Raw genomic sequence first — 22,690 nt, 5'->3', positions numbered from 1 at the left:
TAGCATATTAAGTTTTGTCATAATTGCAGAAAGAGTTGTTTTTTCCACTACAGAAGGTTTTATAGGTATTTTAATTGGATTTAAGAGGAAGAAGTTTCTGGTACTGATACTCATTTTGCTTGGCATTCATCTAGCCTGGCCTTATCTGTCTCTTAGTACTTTTTATCTCTTCCTGAGTGTTAGTCACTCACTGGTACCATTCAGGTAGAAAATATGCTTTTAATGATGTGTGGAATGTGCTGCCACATAAACTTTTGATGAAAGGATCTTTCTGCCATTGGGGAAGAATTTTTCTCAATGAAGAGATGAAAGATGATAAAACTATACTGGAAAATGAGAAAGTTCTGTTGAAAAGTTAAACCACATGGAGCAGCCAGTATTCTTTTGTGTATCTTGCTAGCAAATTTGTTCACGGGCTTGTGAATTCAGTGTTTTTCTAGTAGGGTTAGTTGAGTGACTGCTAATGGACTTCCCCACATTTCAGAGATTGAGGCATTGAGCTGTCTTCCAAAACTGTGGATAGAGGTAGGGACTTTCCTTCCCAACTTGGAGAAAAACTTCTAGGAGAAAAACTTTTTTTTTAAACAGAAAGTCCATATTGAGCTTTAAACCTATCAGATGCTGATTATTGAATCAGACTCCCTGTATGGTAAAAGGCACTTTTTAAAAAAAGGTTGATAGAGTGTACAGGTGGTTTTGAAGTTTTGGTCTGGTATTTTTTAATTAGAATGGTAATGACAGGTTGTCCTAGTTTATTTACATACAGTCAGTTAAAGGAGCCGATGAGAGAATCCTTTGGATCTGTGTGAATGTGTACCTATCACGTATTAACCTTTCTTCTGAAAGGAGTTGAAGTCTCTGGATAAGGTCTAGAGATAGTAAAGCCCCAGGCAGATCCGTGCAAGTGATAGAGAAACGTGGGTACACTTTCAGTAGCATTAGTCTCAGTGCTGCTGTTGAAGGGGTTCCCTTGACCCCACAGTGACGGCCTCGTGCAAGCAGAATGGGGTCTGAACGGCATAGCATTTGCTACAGTGTCTCACCTGGGCTTCCTCCCCTGAGGATCTGACCTCCTCCCCTCTCGCTCTGCTCCTCATTCACCACCATTTCTGTCTCCGTCCCTGGAGCTTCACGCTGATGCTTCTTTCAGTGGTTCAGGTCCCAGGATTCGTGCTGCCTGTTGAGAGGCTGACCTGGACCAGGGAGCAGAACTGCCGTCTCCACCTCTACCGCCCCCAGATTTTACTTTCTTCATGGGGTCTGTCATGACAAGACATGAACATTTTCAGTTGTGGACATGTTTTGCCCTCCTCTCTCCCTCCCCGATTAGAGCGTAGGCCCATGAAGCAAGGACTTCGTATTTTCCGCCATTGTGTCCCCAGTTGCTAGAACAGTGCTTTGTGCTTAGTTGGTGCTTAATAGATACTCGCGAAGTGAATGCATGCGTGCCGTTGGTGATTTGGGGGGGAAGTTTGGGGGAATGGCTGCTACCAGGGGCTCTTGAAAGTCCAGGTTGAGTGGGATAGCACTCCGTGATCCTTTAGTGATGACCTCCATGTGCATAGGAAAGGGAGCAGTCATGAAATGTACCATCCACGTCCCCTGTGCCGTTCCCAGACGAGATCTACTAAAAATACCTGGCAAGATTTGAGCTGGATATGCTTGTGCCTTGGCTCCTTTCGCCTCAGAAATCACAGTGGTATCTCCTGCCTAGGAATGTTTGAGGATTAAATGGGATAGAGCATGTGACACGGTAATCGCTCTACAAATGTTAGCTATCACTGTGCTATTACTAGTCATTAACTTATCTAGCTGCTAGTTGTTCAGGAAAAAGTTCCTTAAAGTGCTTACTAGCCCAAGAGCCTCTGACCTCCCAGCAGTATCAGCTTGCCCCCCGACTGGACTTTTTTTTTTTTTTTTTTTTTTTTAGCCTCGTTGGCAGAACTGTGTCTGCGGTGTGTGTTAGCTTCCTGGAGGTGCCATCACAAACTGCCGCATGCTGGGTGGCTGTCTCAGCCAGATGCTAAACCTGCACTTTCTGGTCTGGCTGCCAGCAGCCGCGTGTGACTGTTTAAATTAATTCACATTGAAAGTTAGTTTCTCAGTCCCAGTAGCTGCATTTCAAGTCCGCAGTGACTGCGTGGGCCAGTGGCTGCCATGTTGGGTGGCACAGCGTATTAACATTTCCACCGTTGTAGAAAGTTCTGTCGGATAGCACTGCTCCAAACCAAGAGCGCTTTGACTTGCTTTAGGTGACTTTGTATAGGTTTGTTTCTTCAGTATGTGTTTAGTTAGAAATTCAGAGTAGTTCATAATAGCTGAATAAAATACTTTTATGGATTTCTTTTAAAAGTTTCGCAGCAGAGTGACTCATTAATGTTATTTATGAATTGTTTGCTCACTAACTCCTTTCTTCATTGTCGAGAACATATGGAGTGGGTAATAGAACGTACTGCATGCTTTTTCCCCCTGTATATTTATAACTAAGTGCCTGAAGGACACAAGATACTGTTTTATTTATTTTATTTGAATTATATGCCAGAAACCAAGCTCTTGTGTGTTCAGGGCTACAATTTATAGTATTAATTAAGAACAGCTTTCCTTTTCTCTCCAGAATGAATTCAATATAGTCTCCATTACTCTATGTGGATCTTGAGTTCGTTCTCTCCTGATTGTTTTTTCCTCTCTCCCTGCCTCCCACATGTTGGGTTTTTTTTGTTTTTGTTTTTGTTTTTTTGCCTCCTAACTCCCCTCTCCCATTTAACTGCCCCCTCCTTCCCTTCCTGAACCCCACCACTTCCTCCAGTATCCACCTCACTAGAAACGGGAGCAACACAGTATTTTCTTTAAATCATTCACTGAACTTTCCCCCTGTGTGTTTGTAATCAAGTGCTGTTTTTATTTTCTTAATGTTTGGTAGACCCTTCTTTTTCAAGTTCTAGAGGTCCTCCACATGCCGAGTGATTAAATTATGTGTAGGGAACATGGATTTTTCTGCCATAAAGCAAATGGAATCAAGTTCTTCTTTAAAGAAATCAGACAATGGGGCGCCTGGGTGGCATGGTTGGTCAGGCATCTGACTTTGGCTCAGGTCATGATCTCACAGCCCACGTCGGTCTCTGTGCTTATAGCTCAGAGCGTGGAGCCTGCTTCAGATTCTGTCTCCATCTCTCTGCCCCTCCCCTGCTCGCTCATGCATTCTCTCTCTCTCTCTCTCTCTCTTTTTCTCTTTCTCTCTCTCTCCCCTCCTCTCTCACATATAAAATAAAATGTCAAAATCAGAGAATATATTTTCAGCTGCATACATACTTTCGAGCAAATTCTGTGTGACTATCATCGTAAAAGAAAATCTCATAATTTCTTCAACACGTATATACGCACCTACGCATATTTCAAACTTTTATTTTGACACAGTTTCACACTTACAGGAAGGTTGCAAAGAAAAGGAATTACCATATGCTCTTTACCCAGATTCTGCAAATGTTAATATTTTAATAAATTTGCTTATAATTACCTTTGAAAATATATACACACACACATACACCTTTCTTTCTGATCCTTTGGAGACTAAGATGCAAACTTGATGCCTCTTTACTACTGAGTACCCATATATTAAAAAAATGAGAATATTTTCATACACTACTAGAGTCTCGTTATAGAAATCAGGAAATTAACATTGATACACTTAGGCTCATGTGCAGACCATATTCAGCTCTTGCCATTGTCCCAATATTGTCCTTGATAGGAAAAGAAAAAGCCTCAAATCCAAAGTTGCATTCAGTTGTCAGGTTTTTTGAAGCCTCCTTTAATTTGGAATATTATCCTCAGTGCTTCTTTAAGTTTCATGACCTCGACATTAGAACGTTTGACCACCCTCAGCCTGTATTATTATTATTATTATTATTATTACTATTATAGCCTTTTTGAGATATAATGGACGTACCATACAGTGCTGTCATGAAGCGTGTATAATTTAATGATTTTTAATATATTCAGAATCATGTCGCAGTCACCAGTCAATTTTAGAATATTTCTGTCACTCCAGAAGGAAAGCCAGCCCTCCCTGACAGCTTCTCTCATTTCTGGTACAGCCGTTCATGGGCACTCAGTGATCTGCTTTGTCTCTGGGGCTTGTCCCATTCTGGCCAGTTTATACACATGGAGTCGTACAGTATTTGACTTCTTTGGTCTGGCTTCTTTTCATTAGCATAAAGTAGTCACCCCGTTATCCATGGTGGCGGGGGTTCCAAGTCGCCCAGTGCACGCAGATACTGTGGGTTGCCCTGAGCTCTGTATTATACAATGTTGTTTTTTTTTCCCTATACAAACATACATACCTATACTGAAGTGTAATTTATAAATTAGGCAAATTAAGAGATTAACAATTACTTTTACTAAAATAGAACAGTTATAGTCATACGCACTAATAAAAGTATAATGTGATGTAATGTATCATACAATCTAATACGTGAGTGTGGCCTGTCTCTCAAAGTATCTTACGGTGCTGTACTCCTCCTCCGCATTGTGATGATGTGCGATGGTAACACGCCTGTGTGAGTGGAGGGGCATGCGCGCTGTGACGGAGGCTTAGGCTGCTGTTGACTTTCTGACAATACGTCAGAGGAAGGGTCATCTGCTTCTGCATTGCAGGTAAACGAAACCTTAGAAGATGAAACCACCAGGAAGCAGGGGACTGCTGTCTATCATGTTCCCCTTTATGGTTGAATGATATTTCATTGTATGGATATTCACCCTTTTGTTGACCGAATCATCAGCTGATGAAACTTGAGTTGGTTACACCTTTTGCTTATTATGAATAGTGCTGTTATGAACGTTTGTGTAGAAGGTTTTGTGTAGACATTTGTTTTCATTTCTCTTGGGTGTATACTTAGGACTGGAATCCTATTGCAACTCTGTTTAACTGTTAGAGACCCTGCCTGACGATTTTCCAAAAACAACTGCACCCTTTTACTACATCCCCACTAGCAACGTAGAAATGTTCCAGATTCTCTGTATCCTCGCCTGCGCTTGTTATTGTCTGCCCTTTTGATTATGGCTGTCCTAGTGGGTGTGGAGTAGTATCTCATTCTTGTAAAGTATGTATAACATAAAATGTACTACTTTGAGTAATTTCAGGTGTATGTTTCATTGGCTTTAAGTGCATTCACAATATTGTGCAACCATCATCTCATCCACCTCCAGGATGTTTTCCTCTTTCCAAACTGAAACTCTCTACCTATTAAACAATAGTTCCCCATCCCTCCATTGTGATTTTTTAAAAAATTTTAATTTTAATTTTTTTTTTTTTTTTTTTAAGAAAGATAGAGCACCTGCAAGGGAGGAGCAGAGAGAGAGGGAGACACAGAATCTGAAGCAGGCTCCAGGCTCTGAGCTGTCAGCACAGAGGGGCTCAAACTCACAAACTGTGAGATCATGACCTGAGCGAAGTTGGATGCTTAACCAACTGAGCCACCCAGGAGCCCCTCCATTGTGATTTTGATTCATATTCCCTCGTTGCCTAATGATATTGAACATTTTTTTTCATATGCTTATTGGCCATTCATGTATCTTCCTTGCAAAAGTGTCTGGATCTTTTCCCCATTTCTGAACGATTTACCTGATTTTTCCTTATTGAGTTGCAGGAACTTCTTATATATTTTAGATCTACAGCCTGTCATGTTTATGTCTCCCATTTTCTATGTTGTCTTGTTACTTTGTTGATGGTGTCCTTTAATGTACCAAGAGGTTATAATTTTATCTTTTGTGGTTTGTGTTTTTGGTGTAATGTCTAAGACACCAGCATCTAACCTAAGGTTCACGTATGTTTATGGCTGTGTTTCTTCTAAGAATGTTACAGTTTTACCTTATGTTCAACTTTTTCATGTTTTAACTGCCTCTTCTTCAGGTTATTCTGACTCTCTCAGTCTGTGTGCTGCCAGGCTGGGTGCAGTGATCCCTCTGAGTGATGAGATGTCCAGCTGGGTAGGAAAGCTTTCGTGTTTTGATTCCACCATGGAGTTATCTCATCTTGCACTAATTTTATTCTCTCTCTTACATCCTCAACTGATACCTTGGTCATTCGTCCGCATTCACTGGGAAATTTGATCTACTCTTCCTTCCTTGTCCTACCCACATCTCCTCGTCTTTCTGTCCATCTGTCTTTAAGAGTGGTCTCTATTTGCTGTCACTGGTTTCTTAGTTATGATTCATTACTGCTGAGCTCACTTGTTCCCCTAAGTTCATCGATTCCCTCATTGTTAAATCAGGCGTATGCATTCCATTCTCTGGGTTCACTCACTATCTCCGTAGCATGTGACCCTATTGGCTACTTTCCTCCTCTTTGAACTCTGTTATTTTGGCTTTGATCACATTCTGTAAGGGAGCCACGTGAATTCTCTTCATAAAACCAGAACCTAGTGGCTCCAGCAAGGTAGGTTTGTTTGGGACTAAAGATCCAGCAGAGATTTACTTTGCCTTTGGCAGTTTCTCAATAATTACTGCTACTCCTACCATTATGCTGGGCTGAGTGGTCAGAAGCAGAATCAAGTTCAAGTGTGTTCTCAAAAGTCTTTCCTTATTTCCTTTAAGACACCGAGGCCGGTGGAATACTCAAGAGGTTTGCCATTGCGCTTTTATTAAAGTCTTTTTAAAAGGTTCTTGTCTCATTTGAGTTCACTGCAGCATTGTTGTATAATAGTGAACGATTAGAAATAACGTAAGGGTCCATCAGCTCGGGAGTGGATGAATGCATTATGGTTTATCTCTACATGAGAAACTAGGCAACTACTAACATAAGTGAAGTAGACCTTATGTATGGATGGTGTGTAGAGGCAGGATTGTTATTTTCTCTCTCATTTGTCTACCTATTTATCTCATAATTTGTAAGGAAAAAAGTGCAGAACAAAGCTACATGTAAATATTCTCCACTGGCAAATGTCTTGGTATCTACTTATTAAACTATTATGAATGGTTTATAATTATGGTTTATAATTATGAAACTAATTATCTTAGGAGCAGAAATGGAGGGTGTGGGATGTTACAGGTTACTTTATTTCCTTTTTAATATTTCTGATTTGTTTGAATTTTTTCGATGAGCATGTATTCTATAATAAAGCAATGACTTGAGACTTGGGTGAGGTGTAAGTAATATCAACTTAACGCTTCCTTCCTTTTTGACTTTCTCCCTTCCCTTAGCTCTTGCAGTACACCCTAGCCACTCTCACTCAGTCTCCTGAGTGGGCTTCTCCTATCCTGATCCGGCTTATTTCTTGAGAGTCACCTTTGGTTCTCTGAGACGCACTCTTTGACTTGATATTCCTTTGACCTGAGCACAGCGCCCAGCACGTGGGAGACATTCATTAGAAGGGGTCTCAATGTTAGAATAATAAAGCAGAGAATTTGGGGTAGATCTCCTCAGTACCGGCACGTCCTTTTGCGTAGGTTGTCATTTCATGCCATTTTTCTTGAAGAATGAAAAGAAGAGAATCTGTGAAGAGACATGTTTTAATTAAACTTCAGTTTATGTCCCTGGATGTGTTGAGTTGATGTTGATAGGCTATGCTAACAGAATGCCAGGCAGTTCATTTAAATGTGTTAGGATTTCCTCAGTTATCGTGGGAGGACAGGAGAGTGGTAATTTCATACTTCACTGTAACATAAAACATTAATACAGAATTTTTTAAATAATATCTCCAAATGCATGAATTAAAGAAAAGCTGAGTTCATGTGCTTAGAAAATGTGTTGCATTGTCTCAAGCAGAAGGGTCAACACAAATTAATGTTTCTTATCTCATGTAAATAACTTGTCTAACCATTTTGTTTTCTTTTTAGGTTCAACAGATAGATCGAGTGGTAGAAGTTGTGGAGGAAACAATTAAAGGTAATTGTGGGAGTGGGATAAGCAGATGTATACAGTAGTCCCCCTCTATGTGCAGTTTTGCCTTCTGGATACAGTTAGCCACAGTCAGCTGATGTGCAGAAGCAGATGGTCCTCCTAACTGTCATTAGAAGGTCAGCAATAGCCAGAGCCCGCATCGCATACCTGCCTCGTCCACCTCACTTCTACCTTGTCATCACAAGTAGAAGGGTGAATACAGGAGAGCAAGACACTTGGGTGTTTAATGTTATGTTGTGTTATGTTATATTATGTTTTATTCATTCATTCATTCATTCATTCATTCATTCATTCATTTTTCAGAGAAAGAGAGAGAATGAACGTGAGTAGGGGAAGGACAGAGGGAGAGGGAGACACAGAAAGAGAAGCAGGCTCCAGGCTCTGAACTGTCTGCTCAGAGCCCACCATGGGGCTTAAACTCATGAACTGTGAGATCATGACCTGGGCTGAAGTCGAATGCTTAACCGACTGAGCCACACAGGCGCCCCGATAGTAGGATACTTTGAGAGAGAGACACCACATCCACATAACTTTTATTATAGACTAGGGTTGTAATTTTTCTATTTTGTTATTAGTTATTGTTGTTAATCCCTTACTGGGGCTAATTTATAAATTCAGCTTCATCATAGCTCTGTATGCGTAGGAAAAAACACAGTACATCCAGGGTTTGGATGTGTGTGTGTGTGTATATATATATATATATATATATATATGGTTTCAGGTATCCACCGGGGTCTATCCCTGAGGTGATAAGAAAGGGAAACTACTGTATTGTTTGAACTATATTATAAAAATATCACTTAGGTAACATTTATTTAAATATAAAATTAAAACATTTTGTTCTTGACTGCTTTGTGCACCGATCAGTCTAATGCAGGAGGCATACATTGATTGGCTTATAGAGTCAGGTCATAGTCTTTTCTTAATCTCATTTTTATTTTTCTGTGAAATAGATTTCATTTGAGCTTTAGGTCAGGAAGACAATCAATTTTAAGATAGGGAAATGATTTACTTATATGTATTTTTTTTTGTTTTTTTTTTTGCAGTTTTAGTTAGATATAGTTGACATTATTTGCATGTTTTTATATCACCTAATTGGTGGTAGTTACTATTTTTGTAAATACTTTTGGGGCCCCTGGGTGGCTCTGTCAGTTGAGTGTCTGACTTCGGCTCAAGTCATGATCCTACAGCTTGTGGGTTCAGACCAAGTGTTGGGCTCTGTGCTGACAGCTCAGAGCCTGGAGCCTCTGCTTCGGATTCTTTGTCTCCCTGTCTCTGCCCCTCCCCTACTTGTGCTCTGTCTCTCTCTGTCTCTCAAAAATAAACAAACATTAAAGAAGAGGGAAAAAAGCACTACTTAAAAGTAGTGCCTTAAAAGGGCCCTGGGTGGCCTAGTTGGTTTAGCGCGCAACTCTTGATTTTGGCTCAGGTCATGATCTTTGGGCTTTGTGGGTTCGAGCTCCATGTTAGGCTCTGTGCTGGTCGTGCGGAGCCTGCTTGGGATTCTCCCTCTCCCTCCCTCTGTCTGCCCCTCCCTCCCTCGTGCTGTGTCTGTCTCTCTCAAAATAAATTCTGGAGACTCACTGGGTTAGTGGTCATTTGCTTGAGTTTCTGAAAGCAGTGCTTCAGGATGCTTGTGGGTTTTGTTGCCTTACTTATTTTCTGTCTTAAGTACCAGCTGCATGCTGGTAACTCACTATATATGTATGTGTGCGTGTGTGTGTGTGTGTATATATATAATACATATTTTAAATTAATGGTGATAAAGATAGCACAGAAGAAAACGTACGTGACCTGGGGTATGGATGACTTTTTTAGATGCAACACCAAAGGCTTGATCTGTGAAAGAAAGAACTGACCAGCTGGACTCCATTAAAATTATGAACTTCTCCTCTGCAAGAGGAGACTGTCAAGAGAGTAAGAAGACAAGTCACAGACTGGTAGAAAAGGTTTGCAAAAGATATATCTGATGAAGAACTATTATCTAAAATATATAAAGGACTTTTAAAGTTCAAGAGTGAGAAAATCAACAATGCAGTTAAAACATGGACCAAATAACTCATCAGACACCTTACCACAGAAGATACATAGATGGAAAATAAGCACATGGAAAGATGTTTCACCTCATAGCTCTTTAAAGAAATGCACCTAAAACAAGGAGATACCACCATACACTTACTTGTATGGCTGGAATCTGTACCACTGACAACCCTAAATGCTGGTGAGCGGGTGGAGTAACAGGAACTCTCCTTCACCGCTAGGAGTAGTGGGCAGTGGTGCCACTATTTTGGAAAACAGTTGGGCACTTTGTTACAAGACCAACATACTTTGAGCATATGATCCAGCAAGTCCTGGGCGTATACCCAGAGGACTTGAAAATTTGTGCCTGGATGAAAACCTGCACACAGATGTTTGATAGCTGCTTTATTAACCATAATTGCCAAAAGTGGAAGCAACCAAGATGTCCTTCTGAGAAAGGCTAAACAAACTGTGTTACATAGAGGCTGTGGAATAGTAACCAGTGCTGAAAGGAAATGAGCCACCAAGTTATGAAAAGACATACAGGAAACTTAAAAGCACATTAAGCGAAAGGAGCCAATCAGAAATGGCTACACACTGTGTAGTTCCAACTCTGTGACTTCTGAAAAAGGAAAAACCAAAGAGGTAGTAAAAAGATCAGTGTTGGCCAGGGTTGGGGAGGAGGGGAGAAAGATGAATAGGCTATACAGGAATGCTCTAGGGCAGTGATACCATTCTGTGTGCTACTCTAATGGTGGATACACGGTGGTACACGTTTTTCCAAACCCATAGAATGTTCAGCACCATGAGTGAACTTAGTATGGTCTTTGAGTTATAAAGATGTGTCATTGTAGGCTCATTGATGTAACACATGTACCATTATGGTGGAGGATGTTGATAAATGGGGACAGCTTGGTGGTGGGATGGTATATAGGAGTTCTGTACTTTTCTGCTTGATTTTGCTGTGAACCTAAAACTGATGTAAAACAAAGTCTAATTTAAAAACAGACGAAAACAAATAGTAATATTGTGCTCGGAAGGTGGCCACATGGCTTGCAGAGATATAATCTCTATAGGAAATCATAGAAGGGGAAGGTAAAGGATGTTTTTCTATAATGACAATACTTGTGACACCAAAGTGGTAGGTTTTCTATACTAAGCATTTTTTTTAAAACATCACAAATAGGATTTTTTATTTGTCACCATTAAATGTCTGAATTTTAAACAAGATTCTTGGACTAGGGGCTGATATTCCATTAGCTTGTTCAACTTGAGCATCAGCCTTATCCCCAGGAGCTTTTCCAGAACCTTCACCATGAAGCTTAATCAGTTTTCCCAGTTCGCACTTGGACTCTTTCAGCATTTTTATTTTGCTGTCAGAGACATTATGGAGTGGGTGAATAGACTGACAAGCCTTTTCTCCCTTTTTGACCCTGGAGCACATTTTGGAGCACTGGTAAGATACATGCCATGGAAATTAGTCAGGAAAGTTTTGTACTGAACATCCTCAGTAATTAGCTTTAATTTTCTAAATGGAGCTTCGTCATTCTGCCGATAAGCAAGGCTCACTTCTAAAACACTATCCTTGAAGCCATCAGAAATGATTTTGATTCCTTGAGTTCTTGTGATTAGTTTTTTTTCCAATATTTCTTATACTGAACATAGCTGGTGCTTTTACCTCCTGCTGATCTTTCTTAGAAAACAGATCAGCCACTTTCTTCTTGTCTCCCTTTTTGCTGCCTTTCATAAGGCACTTGATCTTTCATAAGGCAACTACCACAGTGCCGCTAAAGGGAATCAAAAGGGCTATACCGAGTGATTTTGGCATGAACTATCTGGAGTTAGTACAGACCTCATAGATTAAGGGCTCAGTTTCATTAGACTACCCACCACTCTGGATGTCAGTTGCAAGTCTAGATTGTCACCTGTACTTCTGACAGATCAGCTGTAAGTTTCGTTCCCATGACCCCCTATTTAGGTTTGATGATTTGCTAGAGTGGCTTGTAGAATTCAGGAAAACCTTTTACTTATTATTACTGTTTTATTATGGAGGATACAGCTCAGGAGCATCCACCTAGAAGAAATGCACAGGGCAAGCTGTGTGCTAATGGAAGTGGACCTTCCATGCCCTCTCTGGGTATGCCACCCTCCCAGGACCTCAGTACATTTATCAGCTTGGAGGATTTCTGTGGAGTGTCCATTACACAGACATGATTGATGAAATCATTGGCCAGTGCTGCTTGAACTCCCAAAATTTGGGGGTGGGGATGAAAGATCCAACCTTTTAGTTATGTTGTTGGTTCCTTTGGCAACCAGCCCTCACCTCTTAAGAGTTAAGTTACCTGATTAGCATAAATCCAGATATGGTTGAAAGGGGCTTATTTAGAATAACCAAAAAGGCTGCACAGCAAAGGAAACAACCCACAAAACTAATAGGCAACCAACGGAATGGGAAAAGATAGTTGCAAATGACATATCAGATAAAGGGTTAATATCCAAAATCTTTAAGGAACTCACCAAACTCCACACCCAAAAAACAAACAACCCAGTGAAGAAATGGGCAGAAGATATGAACAGACACCTCTCCAAAGAGGACATCCAGATGGCCAACAGACACATGAAATGAGGCTCAGCATCCCTCCTCATCAGGGAAATACAAATCAGAACCACACTGAGATACCACCTCACGCCAGTCAGAGTGGCTAAAATGAGCAAATCAGAGAACTCTAGATGCTTGGCGAGGATGTGGAGAAACGGGCACCCTCCTACACTGTTGGTGGGAATGTAAACTGGTACAGCCCCTCTGGAAAACAGTGTGGAGGTTCCTCAGGAAACTAACAATAGAACTCCCCTATGACCCAGCAATAGCACTGCTAGGAATTTACCCAAGGGATACAGAAATGCTGATGCATAGGAGCACATGTACCCCAATGTTCATAGCAGCACTCTCCACAATAGCTAAAAAACATGGAAAGAGCCTAAGTGTCCATCAGCAGACAGATGGATCAAGAAGATGTGGTTTATCTATACCATGGAATACTACATGGCAATGAGAAAGAATGAAATCTGGCCATGTGTAGCAACATGGATGAACCTTGAGGGTGTTCTGCTGAGCGAAATAAGTCAGGCAGAGAAGGACAAATATCGTATGTTTGCACGTATAGGATTAGGAGGAACTTAACTGAGGAACAAGGGGGAGAAGAAGGGCGGAAATGGTGGGGGAAAGGGAGAGAGGCAAACCATGAGAGACTCTTGAATGCTGACAAAAACTGAGGACTGATGGATGTGGGGGGGAGGGAGGGATGGGCATGGAGGAGGGCACTTGTGGGTATGAGCACTGGATGTTATGTGGAAACCCATTTGACAATAAACTATTTGTAAAAAAAAAAAAAAAGAAAAAAGAATAACCAGAAAGGCTCCCCTCACCCTTATCACTCAGGGAATTATAAGAGTTTTAGGGGCTCTGTACTAGGAACTGAGAATGAAGACCAAACATATATTTCTGTTATATCGCAGTATCACAGAAGGCCTGTACATCGAGCCAACTGGAGGTGGCTTCTCACTCGAGTTTTAGCTTGAGTTCATTTGTTGGGGAGGTTGAAATCAGATTTAATTTGAGAGGTCACAGCCAGAGATGAGTTGAAGATGAAGTTGATGGGAATGTTCATTGGCAGATTGACTTGAGGCTGGCAAGGCTGATGAATTAAGTATTAGTATTACAACGGGAGAACTTTAGAGATGGAAAAAATAATTTTCATAGGTGCTCTTAGTTGGAAATGAGGAAGGTGAACTAGGGAAGGGGTCAGATGACTCATCTGAGATCTCCAAGTTCATGGAGCTCTGTACCTGTCAATCAACTTCTGTTGTTCACTTTCTGTTTACAGTATTTCATTTAGAAAGCACAAGTTGGTGAAATATTGTGGTGTTTGTAACACAATTAGTTCTCGGTTGACTTTCAGCAAGTTATGTTCTTTTTTAAAATATTTATTTTTGGGAGAGAGACAGAGAGAGGGGGACAGAGGATCTGAAGACGGCTCTGTGCTGACAGGCTGACAGCAGAGAGCCCAGCGTGGGGCTTGAACTCATGAATTACAACATCATGAGTCAAAGTCAGACGCTCAACCGACGGAGCCAGCCAGGTGCCTCTCACCATGTTACTTTTCTGAGGCTCAGGTTTCTTGGTTCAAAATGGAGATGATTAAATGGATATGACTTTTCAGATACCTTTTACATATACTGCGGGATCAATTTTTGTTACTGTTTCTTACTACCTTCTTAATACCTAGTCTGCTGGGATCATCTAACTGCTAAAAGTGACTCTTCTTCCAATCTGACTGTATACACTGCTGCCATTATCCTGGGACTATGGATTTGAAGGTGCTTCTGCATGTGTACCTTCAAACTGTGACTTCCTAGTGTGATCTTAATTATCTTTTACTCCCGCCTGTCATTTTCACCTTTTCTCCCATTGATTCCGTACATACACCTTTTGCTCGAGCCAAAATGAGCCATTTGATGTTTCCTGGATATTTGTAGCTTGCGCTGTGTTTATCTCACGTCCTGCACCTGAGTGGGTAAGTTCCGTTTATCCTCCCAGACCGGCTCTTTGCCTTGACATGTGTCCGTTGAGGCTGGCCTGTGTATATTGCGTCAGGAGGATCCTTGCTATTCGGTATCTACTTGGGTTTTTCCAGCCAGAGACTGGAGGCCTGACTAGAGGGTGACATAGGAGTATTTGTTACACTTCCCCAGTCTCTTCTTCCCTGCTTCTGCCGGTTTTGTGCTCTCTCACTTGTGGCCACAAATCCTGCCAGGTGGCTCATTCTCTTCATCTCTTTCTCCAGGTTCTTCTAGCTGTTCCTTTCCTTTGCTTTTTCAGGCCCAGGGGTGGAAACAGCACCCCATTGTTGCCAGCCTGAGAGTATTGCATTGTCTCTTGTTGGTTTTCCTAACCTTGCCAAACCTTAGTAAATAGTCCCTTTATTAAAACCTCTTCAATTATGCAGCGTACCATCTGCTTTGCTGGGACCCTGATTGATAAATGCTCCGTGGAGAAGCAAGTCTCTGCCCAGAAAGGCCAGATGGAATACTGCCTGACTAGAGGGTTTTGCCGTGACTGCCTTGTTCCCACATGTGATTCCTGTTGGGCTTTCTTCATATGTCTTCCTTGATGGGAGTTTGGACATACAGCCTCTGCCACAGCCTGTTAGCATTCTTCTTACTGCTATGTTATACCAAGTGATGTTTTAAAAAATGAGTTAATAAGCTATTTTGATGCCCAAAAGTGTTGATTGTAATTAATATAAAACCACATAAAGCATATTCTATTTATGTCTCTCTTTGTTGGAACAAAATGGAAAGTTTTAAGTTATTCTGAATGAATCCTCACTATTGTGATAGTGGCCTGAAAATTCCATCCATTTATAGCATTTACTTTAGGAGAAACCAGATTGTAACGAATTTAGGATTTCCTTCCCTATCATCTTGCTAATTCAACAAGGCGTGTAACTGATTCTGAGGGAAGAAGTACAGTGTTTAAAGGGTTTTTATTTATTTATTTTAAATATTCATGTACCTTAGTCTTGGTTTACATGGTCGTTAAAAATTTTTTTTTTTGTATGAAAGCTCAGAAGGGAATATAAATCTGTATTTCTTCTGAAGTGTGTCTGTTAAGTCATCCAAGCACATAAAGAATCCTTTAAATTCTTCGCTTTGTAAAAGTAGTCTTCTGGATAACGTAAGACAAATGATTGCAAATAAACATTGCCTATTGAAGTTAGAAAAATGTTTTTACTATTAAGTCATATTTCTTTCTTCCCCTCTAATAAAAGAGGCCTCCATTGTTAAGAATATGTTTGCTGGTATTTCATTCAGTCCAATTCCAAATGCCTCCAGTGTTGGTAATTGAAGACTTTCCCACTATGGCACAATCTGCAGGTTTAATTGATTTTCCGTTTCCCTTAACTTCTCAGTAATTGATGCAATCTTGGATTAGACTGACCTAAATTCCCAGGGTACTTCGCCAAATAGCTTCTTATTTAACACATTGCTATTCATCTTCAGTCTGTCAGATTTTGTATTTTGCATTTGATACTAATTCAGAGTATAAACTTGTCACGGATTGAGACTGGAAGGCAAATTGTTATATCAAGCGTGGTTTTTATCAGTGTTAATAACTGAGCAACCTCCCGAAAGTCCCATGGAGATTCACTTGAGGATGTTTTCTGAACTTAATGAGTGAGCGAACTGAGCTTGGATATGTAACATGGTCCACCTGGGATGGTATTGGACCACAAAAGCGCATCTACTTTTTCAGGGTTTGTTTTTCAGTAAAATCGTTTTATTCTTTTTCAAAGTATGCTTTCAAGGGACACTTCAGTGTACCTTCTCAGTATGTGTAAGAACTGACAGTTACTGTATAGTCTGAATGTGGTGGAAGATGTTGCGTATTGGTTTGTACATTGGGAATACTTCTCAGTCACACTGGTATAATTAAATAAGTGATAAGTTCTATTTTGTAGTAACTAAAGTCAGGCATTTATTGCTGTAGTTTATTTAGGTTTTCTTGAGCGAGCCTGTTGAAGTTTATGTATCCTGTTAATAGGTGGTTATAGTTTCGCAACCATATTTTGCTACCTTCTTAAATGAGTCAGTTTATGGTTTTTCCTCTCTCTCCGCTCCTTTGATCCCTGAGATCATCAATAGGATTTTAACTTATTTGTTCTCTGTCCTTCAATATACATTATTTCTAGAATGGATGTTTTTAATCCATTGTATCTCAGATAGTGTTTTCTAAATCATAATAGTTTAGAAAGATCAATAGGGAAGATTTCCTTATGGTCTCCAACAGCTAAGTTCTACGACAGGAATTACGTTGGTTTCCCATGTCATTTCATTTGTAATGGCTGGTTGGGAATAATGACTGGAAAGGACCATCTATTAGAGAAGCCTCCTTGTTGTATCTTGTCTGTATTTCTCTAACTCTGTAATTTTATTAGCTAAATTATCAGCCACACATACACAGCTGAGCAGCCCTAGCTGCAAAATATCCAGTCGATGCTGAGGAGGATCTTCTTTAAACATTATAAATGGTCATGTTGACCGTTTTTGAAAAAATGAAAATGTAGTTAAATAACGTTCATCTTGTCTAAAATTTTTCTGCTCTTAAAACCTTTAAAACTAAAATAAATGCTTACATGTGCCCCCTAGGTGGATTCTGCTACTTTATGATACCTTCAGAAGTGTTTTACATGTTTTTGGTTTGTCTTTAATTACACTGCTCTAGTATGTTTATCACTTATACTTCCTTTTCTGTTCAAAGGTTCATTTTCTTATGGTTTGAAGCCACCTTTCATTATTAACGGAATTAATTTTTATGAAGTCTTGGGTATTTCATTAACTTTTGCCTCTTCATTGTGGAGTGGGGCTACATGGGAGGGTATAGGGGGTTGAATAGTTTGTTAGTTTGACAGTCTTACCGGAGTTTTCACATAATACACTGTTAAAATGGTTCAGTGGATTTAATTGTTCAAAACAAGGAAAGGAAATTACTTTAAGCTTGAACCTCTCAGGCTTCCCATGACCCAACCCTTCCTATTAGTGGTCCCACTGATGTGTCTGGGAAAGTAGCCCCATCCTTCTTTGTGTAAACATTAACGAGGAGTTGCCTACTGTGGAGATTGGACTTACACGTTAACTCTTGCAATTTTTTTTTTTTTTTTAACACAGGTGGGACCATGTCGCTCCTTTACCCAAACTTCCATGGTGTCCCCCCACCCTACCTACCTTACTCAGAGTAGAAGCCAACTTGTACAGTGGCCTCTAGGGGTCAGTATGAGGTGGTTCACCTGCAGGTTCACTCCTCCCCTCCTTCAACTCTGCCCCCTTTTCAGTCTGTTTTGGACGCATTAATCTCTTTGATGTTTCCCTCCCCCGACCCTTCCAGTTTTATGGAGACATAATTGACGTACATCACTGTATAAATTTACGACATACAGCGTGATGATTTGATTCCTGTATCTTGTGAAATAATTACCACTCTGAGTTCAGCTAACCTGCACCTTCTCATAAAGATGCCATCAAAAGGAAAGAAGGAAGACAAGAACAAAGGGGAAGATTTTTCACTTTGTGGTGAGAACTCTTAGGATTAACTCCCCTGACAGCTTTCCTGGATGCCAGAGAGCGGTGTTAGCCATAGTCATCATGCTGCACCTTACATCCCTGGCACCTGTTTATCTTCTAACTGGAAGTTTGTACCTTTGACCGCTTTCCTGCACTTCCCCCTCTTTTCTCCTCCACCACCCCCTGCCCACGGTAGCCACAAATCTGATCTCTTCTACTGTGAGTTTGTTTTTCTTTCCTCTTTTCCATGCCACCCATAGAAGTGAGATCATACAGTTTTTGTCTTAATTAGTTCAGCAGAATGCCTTCAAAGTCCACCCATGTTGCACATGTCAGGGTTTCTTTACTTTTTTGGTGGCTGAATAATATTCCATTGTGAATATAAAGCACAGCTTCTTTATACATTCATCCATTGATGGACACTTAGGTTGTTTCTATATCTTTCTTAGCTGTCATAAATAATACTGCTTTAAATACGGGGTTCAGATATCTTTATGAGTTAGTGTTTTTAATCACCTTTGGATATATTCTTAGAAGCGAAATTGCTAGATCATATGGTAGTTCTATTTTTAATTTTTTGAGGATCCTCCATAAATGTTTCCCAAAGTGGCTGTATCAACTTACAGTCCTACCAGCAGTGGACAAAGGTTCTCTTCTCTCTCTATTTATCTCTTTGTGTGTGTGTGTGTGTTTAATGCTTATTCATTTTTTGAGAGAGACAGAGACAGAGTGTGTGAGTGGGGAGGGGCAGAGAGAGAGGGAGACACAGAATTGGAAGCAGGCTCCAGGCTCTGAGCTGTCAGCACAGAGTCTGACATGAGGCTCGAATTCATGAACTGTGAGACCATGACCTGAGGTGAAGTCAGACGCTTAGTCGACTGAACCAACCAGGTGCCCCTGTCTCTTGTGTTTTTTAATGATGGTCATTCTAATAGGTGTGAGGTGGTATATCATTGTGGCTTTAATTTGCATTTCCCTTATGACTGGTGATGCATCTTTTCATGTACTTGTTGGCCTTTGGTATGTCTCCTTTGAGAAGTGTCTGTTTATGCCGTCTGCCCATTTATTCATTGGGTTATTTGTTTTTTTACTCTTGAGTTACATGAGCTCTTTATGTGTTTTGGATATTAACCCCTCAACAGGTACATAGTTTGCAAATATTTTTTCCTATTTTGTAGATTTCCTCCTTCCTTCCTTCTTTCTTCTCTTCATGGTTCCTTTTGCTGTGCAGAGCTTTTTAGTTTGATGTAGTCCCATTTGCTGATTTTTTATTTTGTTGGTTGTGATTTAAGTGGCATATCCAAAAAATCATTAATAAGACCCATATCAAGGAAATTTGTTCCAATGTTTTTTTCTAGGAGTTTTATGGTTTCAGGTCTTATATTTAAGTCTAATCGAATTTGAGTTAAGTTTTGTGTGACATAAGATGTGGGTCCAGTTTCATCATTTTATACGTTAATATCCAGTGATCCCAGTACCATTTACTGAGTAGATTGTCTTTTTTCCATTGAGTATTGTTCACTCCCCTGTTAAGTATTAGTTGGCTCTGTAGGCATGGATTTATTTCTGGGGCTCTCAGTACCATACTGTTTTGATGATTGTAACTGTATAGTATAGTTTGAAATCAGGAAGTATGATACTTTCTGCTTTGTTCCGCTTTCTCAGGATTTCTTTGGCTATTTGTGATCTTTTCTAGTTCCATATAAATTATATATTAGAAGTGTGTTTTCTACTTCTGTGAGAAAAAATGCCTTTGTAATTTTATGGGGAGTGCATTGAATTGATTAGTATTGACGTTTTGACATTTGATTTTTTCTAATACATGAACATGTGATACCTTCCATTTATATATGTCTTCCTCACTTAATTTCATCAAAGTTTACAATTTTTATTGTAGAGGTTTTTTAAAAAATCTTTTTTTTTAAATTTATTTCTTTTTTTAAAGAAAGAAACCGTGAGAGAGAGTCCCAAGCAGGCTCCACGCTGACAGTGAGTGCATGGGTGAGACACTCACCCAACCAGAGCTGGGTTTAAATGCACAAACTGTGCGGTCATGACCTGAGCCGGAGTTGGATGGTTAAATGACTGAGCCATCCAGGTGTCTCCATTCTAGGGATCTTTTTCCTCCTTAGTTAAAATTATTGTAGTTTATTGTTTGTGATGCTGTTTTATATGGGGTCAGTTTTTTAAAATTTTTGTACAGAAATTTCGTTGTTAGTGTACAAAACTATTACTGTTTTTTGCAGGTTAACTTTGTATTCAACAATTTTACTGACTTCGTTGATTAGATCTGACAGTGTTTTTGGTTGAACCTATAGGATTTCTATATATGAAAGCATATCATTTGCAAACAGAGCTAATTTTACTTCTTCTTTTTCAACCTATATATGTTTTATTTCTTTTTCTATCTTGATTGCACTATGTAGGTCTTCTTGTACTATGTTGAATAGTAGTGGTAAGAGTGGGCACCCTTGTCATGTTCTTGTTCTTAGAGGAAAAGCTTTCATCCTTTCACCATTGAGTATGATATGGATTGTGGGCTTGTCATGTACGGCTTTAATTTTATTGAGATATGTCCCTTCTGTGCCTAATTAAGAGTTTTTAATTATGAAATGATGTTGAAATTTGCCTAATGTTTTTTCTACATCTATTCATAGGGTTATGTGATTCTTTTATTGTATTTTATTAATGTGATTTATCACAGTGGTTAATTTGCTGATGTTGAGTCATCCTTGCACACTAGAGAGAAGTTTCATTTGATCACAGTGAATAATCCTTTCAGTGTGCTGCTGAATTGATGTTGGGTGTTTTATTAAAATTTATTTCATGCATTCATCAGGGATACTGGCCTATAGATTTTTTTTCTTCTACTAGTAACTTTTTCTGGTTTTGGTATTAGGATAATGTTGGTTTTGTAAAATGAGTTTGGGAGTGTTTCCTCCTCTTGAGCTTTTTGGAAGAGTTTAAGAAGGATTGATTTTAATATTTGTTACAGGTTTGGTAAAATTTACCAGTAAAGGCATCTGCTTCTGGGATTTTGTCTTTTGGGAGATTTTTGATTAGTGATTCAATCTCCTTACTAGTAATTAGGCTATTCAGAATTTTTGTTTCTTCCTGATTGAGTCTTGGTAAGTTGTATGTTTCTAAGAATGTTTCCATTTCTTTTAGGTTGTCAGGGTTGTTGGCATTTAATTGTTCATAGTAGAATATAGAAATTCCTTTGAAATTCTGTGATTTCAGCTGTAATTTTTTTAAGTGTTTATTTTTTGTGAGAGACAGAGCTCAAGGGCGGAGGGCAGAGGGAGAGGGAGACACAGAAACTGATGCAGGTTCCAGACTCTGAGCTGTCAGCACAGAGCCCAACATGGGACTTGACCCCACAAACTGTGGGTTCATGACCTGGGCCCATGTCATGCTCTTGACCAGCTGAGCCACCCAAGCGACTTCTGAGATATCATTTGTAATATTTCCATTTTCATTTATAATTTTGTTGATCTGAGGTTTTTCCCTCCCCCTTTGGTTAGTCTAACGATGCGTTTGTCAAGTTTATCTTTTCAGAAAGCCAACTTTTAGTATGGTTAATCTTTTCTTTTGTTTTTCTCTTCTCTATTTTAATTATTTCTGATCTAATCTTTATTATTTCTCTTTTGATGCTAAGTTTGGGCTTTTTCTAGTTCTTTAAGGTTTAGAGTTAGGTTTTTTATTTGGTATATTTCTTACCGCTTAATGTAAGTTTTTATTGCCATAAGCTTTGATTTTAGAATAGAATTGCTTTTGCTCATCCCACTAGTTCCAATATGTTGTGTGTACACTTTGCCTCTTGAAACTTTTATTTCTCTCTTAATTTTCATTGTGATTCATTGGCTCATGTGAGTGTTGTTTAATTCCCACGTGTCCGTGACTTTTCCATTTGTCCTCCTGTTAATTTCTAGTTTCATGCCATCATGGTCAGAGAAGATACTTGGTGTGATTTCAGTCTTCTTGAATTTGCTAAGACTCATTTTGTGACCTAACATGGTCTCTTCTATTAAGTGTTCCATTTGTACTTGGGAAGAATGTGTATTCTGCTGTTGTAGCATAGAATGTTATGTATATATCTGTTAGGTCTATTTGGCTATAGTGTTGTTCAGACTTGCTGTTGCCTTATTGATTCTCTGGGTTGTCTATCCATTGTTGAGACTGGGCTATTAAAAGTTTCCAACTATTATTGTTTTATTTTTATTTTTGACATTAGCTCTGTGATGTATAAAATAATAAAACTTTTTGTTTTATATGTTTGGGTTCTCTGTTAGGTATATAAATATTTACAGTTGTTATATCTGTTTGATGTTTGACTCCTTTATCATTTAATAATGATATGTTTGGTCTTTACTATTGTTTAAGTCTGTTTGTCTCTTACAATATTGGTACTTTTATTTTTTTTATTTTTTATTTTTTTTTACAAATAGTTTATTGTCAAATTAGTTTCTACATAACACTCAGTGCTCATCCCCAAAGTGCCCTCCTCCATGCCAATCCCCCCCTCCCCCCCACATCCATCAGTCCTCAGTTTTTGTCAGCATTCAAGAGTCTCTCATGGTTTGCTTCTCTCCCTTTCCCCCACCATTTCCCCCCTTCTTCTCCCCCTTGTTCCTCCGTCAAGTTCCTCCTAATCCT

The 22,690-nt window shown here is 39.5% G+C and overlaps 1 protein-coding gene across 7 annotated transcripts in view; it reads left to right on the top strand.

The window, feature by feature from the left end:
• The window catches only part of CDKAL1 (CDK5 regulatory subunit associated protein 1 like 1), a 706,117-nt gene that overhangs the window by 182,192 nt on the left and 501,235 nt on the right, over positions 1 to 22,690 (top strand). For all 7 annotated transcript variants that reach the window (XM_039237460.1, XM_039237461.1, XM_039237462.1 and 4 more), the window contains one exon: positions 7,831 to 7,879. In XM_039237460.1, the coding sequence (XP_039093391.1) occupies positions 7,831 to 7,879 (49 nt within the window). The remainder of the gene's footprint in view (positions 1 to 7,830; positions 7,880 to 22,690) is intronic.

The sequence above is a fragment of the Hyaena hyaena genome, unplaced genomic scaffold, assembly GCF_003009895.1.
Source record: "Hyaena hyaena isolate Hyena2069 unplaced genomic scaffold, ASM300989v1 scaffold_125, whole genome shotgun sequence".
In the NCBI taxonomy this organism is placed as follows: Eukaryota; Metazoa; Chordata; class Mammalia; order Carnivora; family Hyaenidae; genus Hyaena; species Hyaena hyaena.
This window is presented reverse-complemented; position numbering and strand designations above follow the sequence as displayed.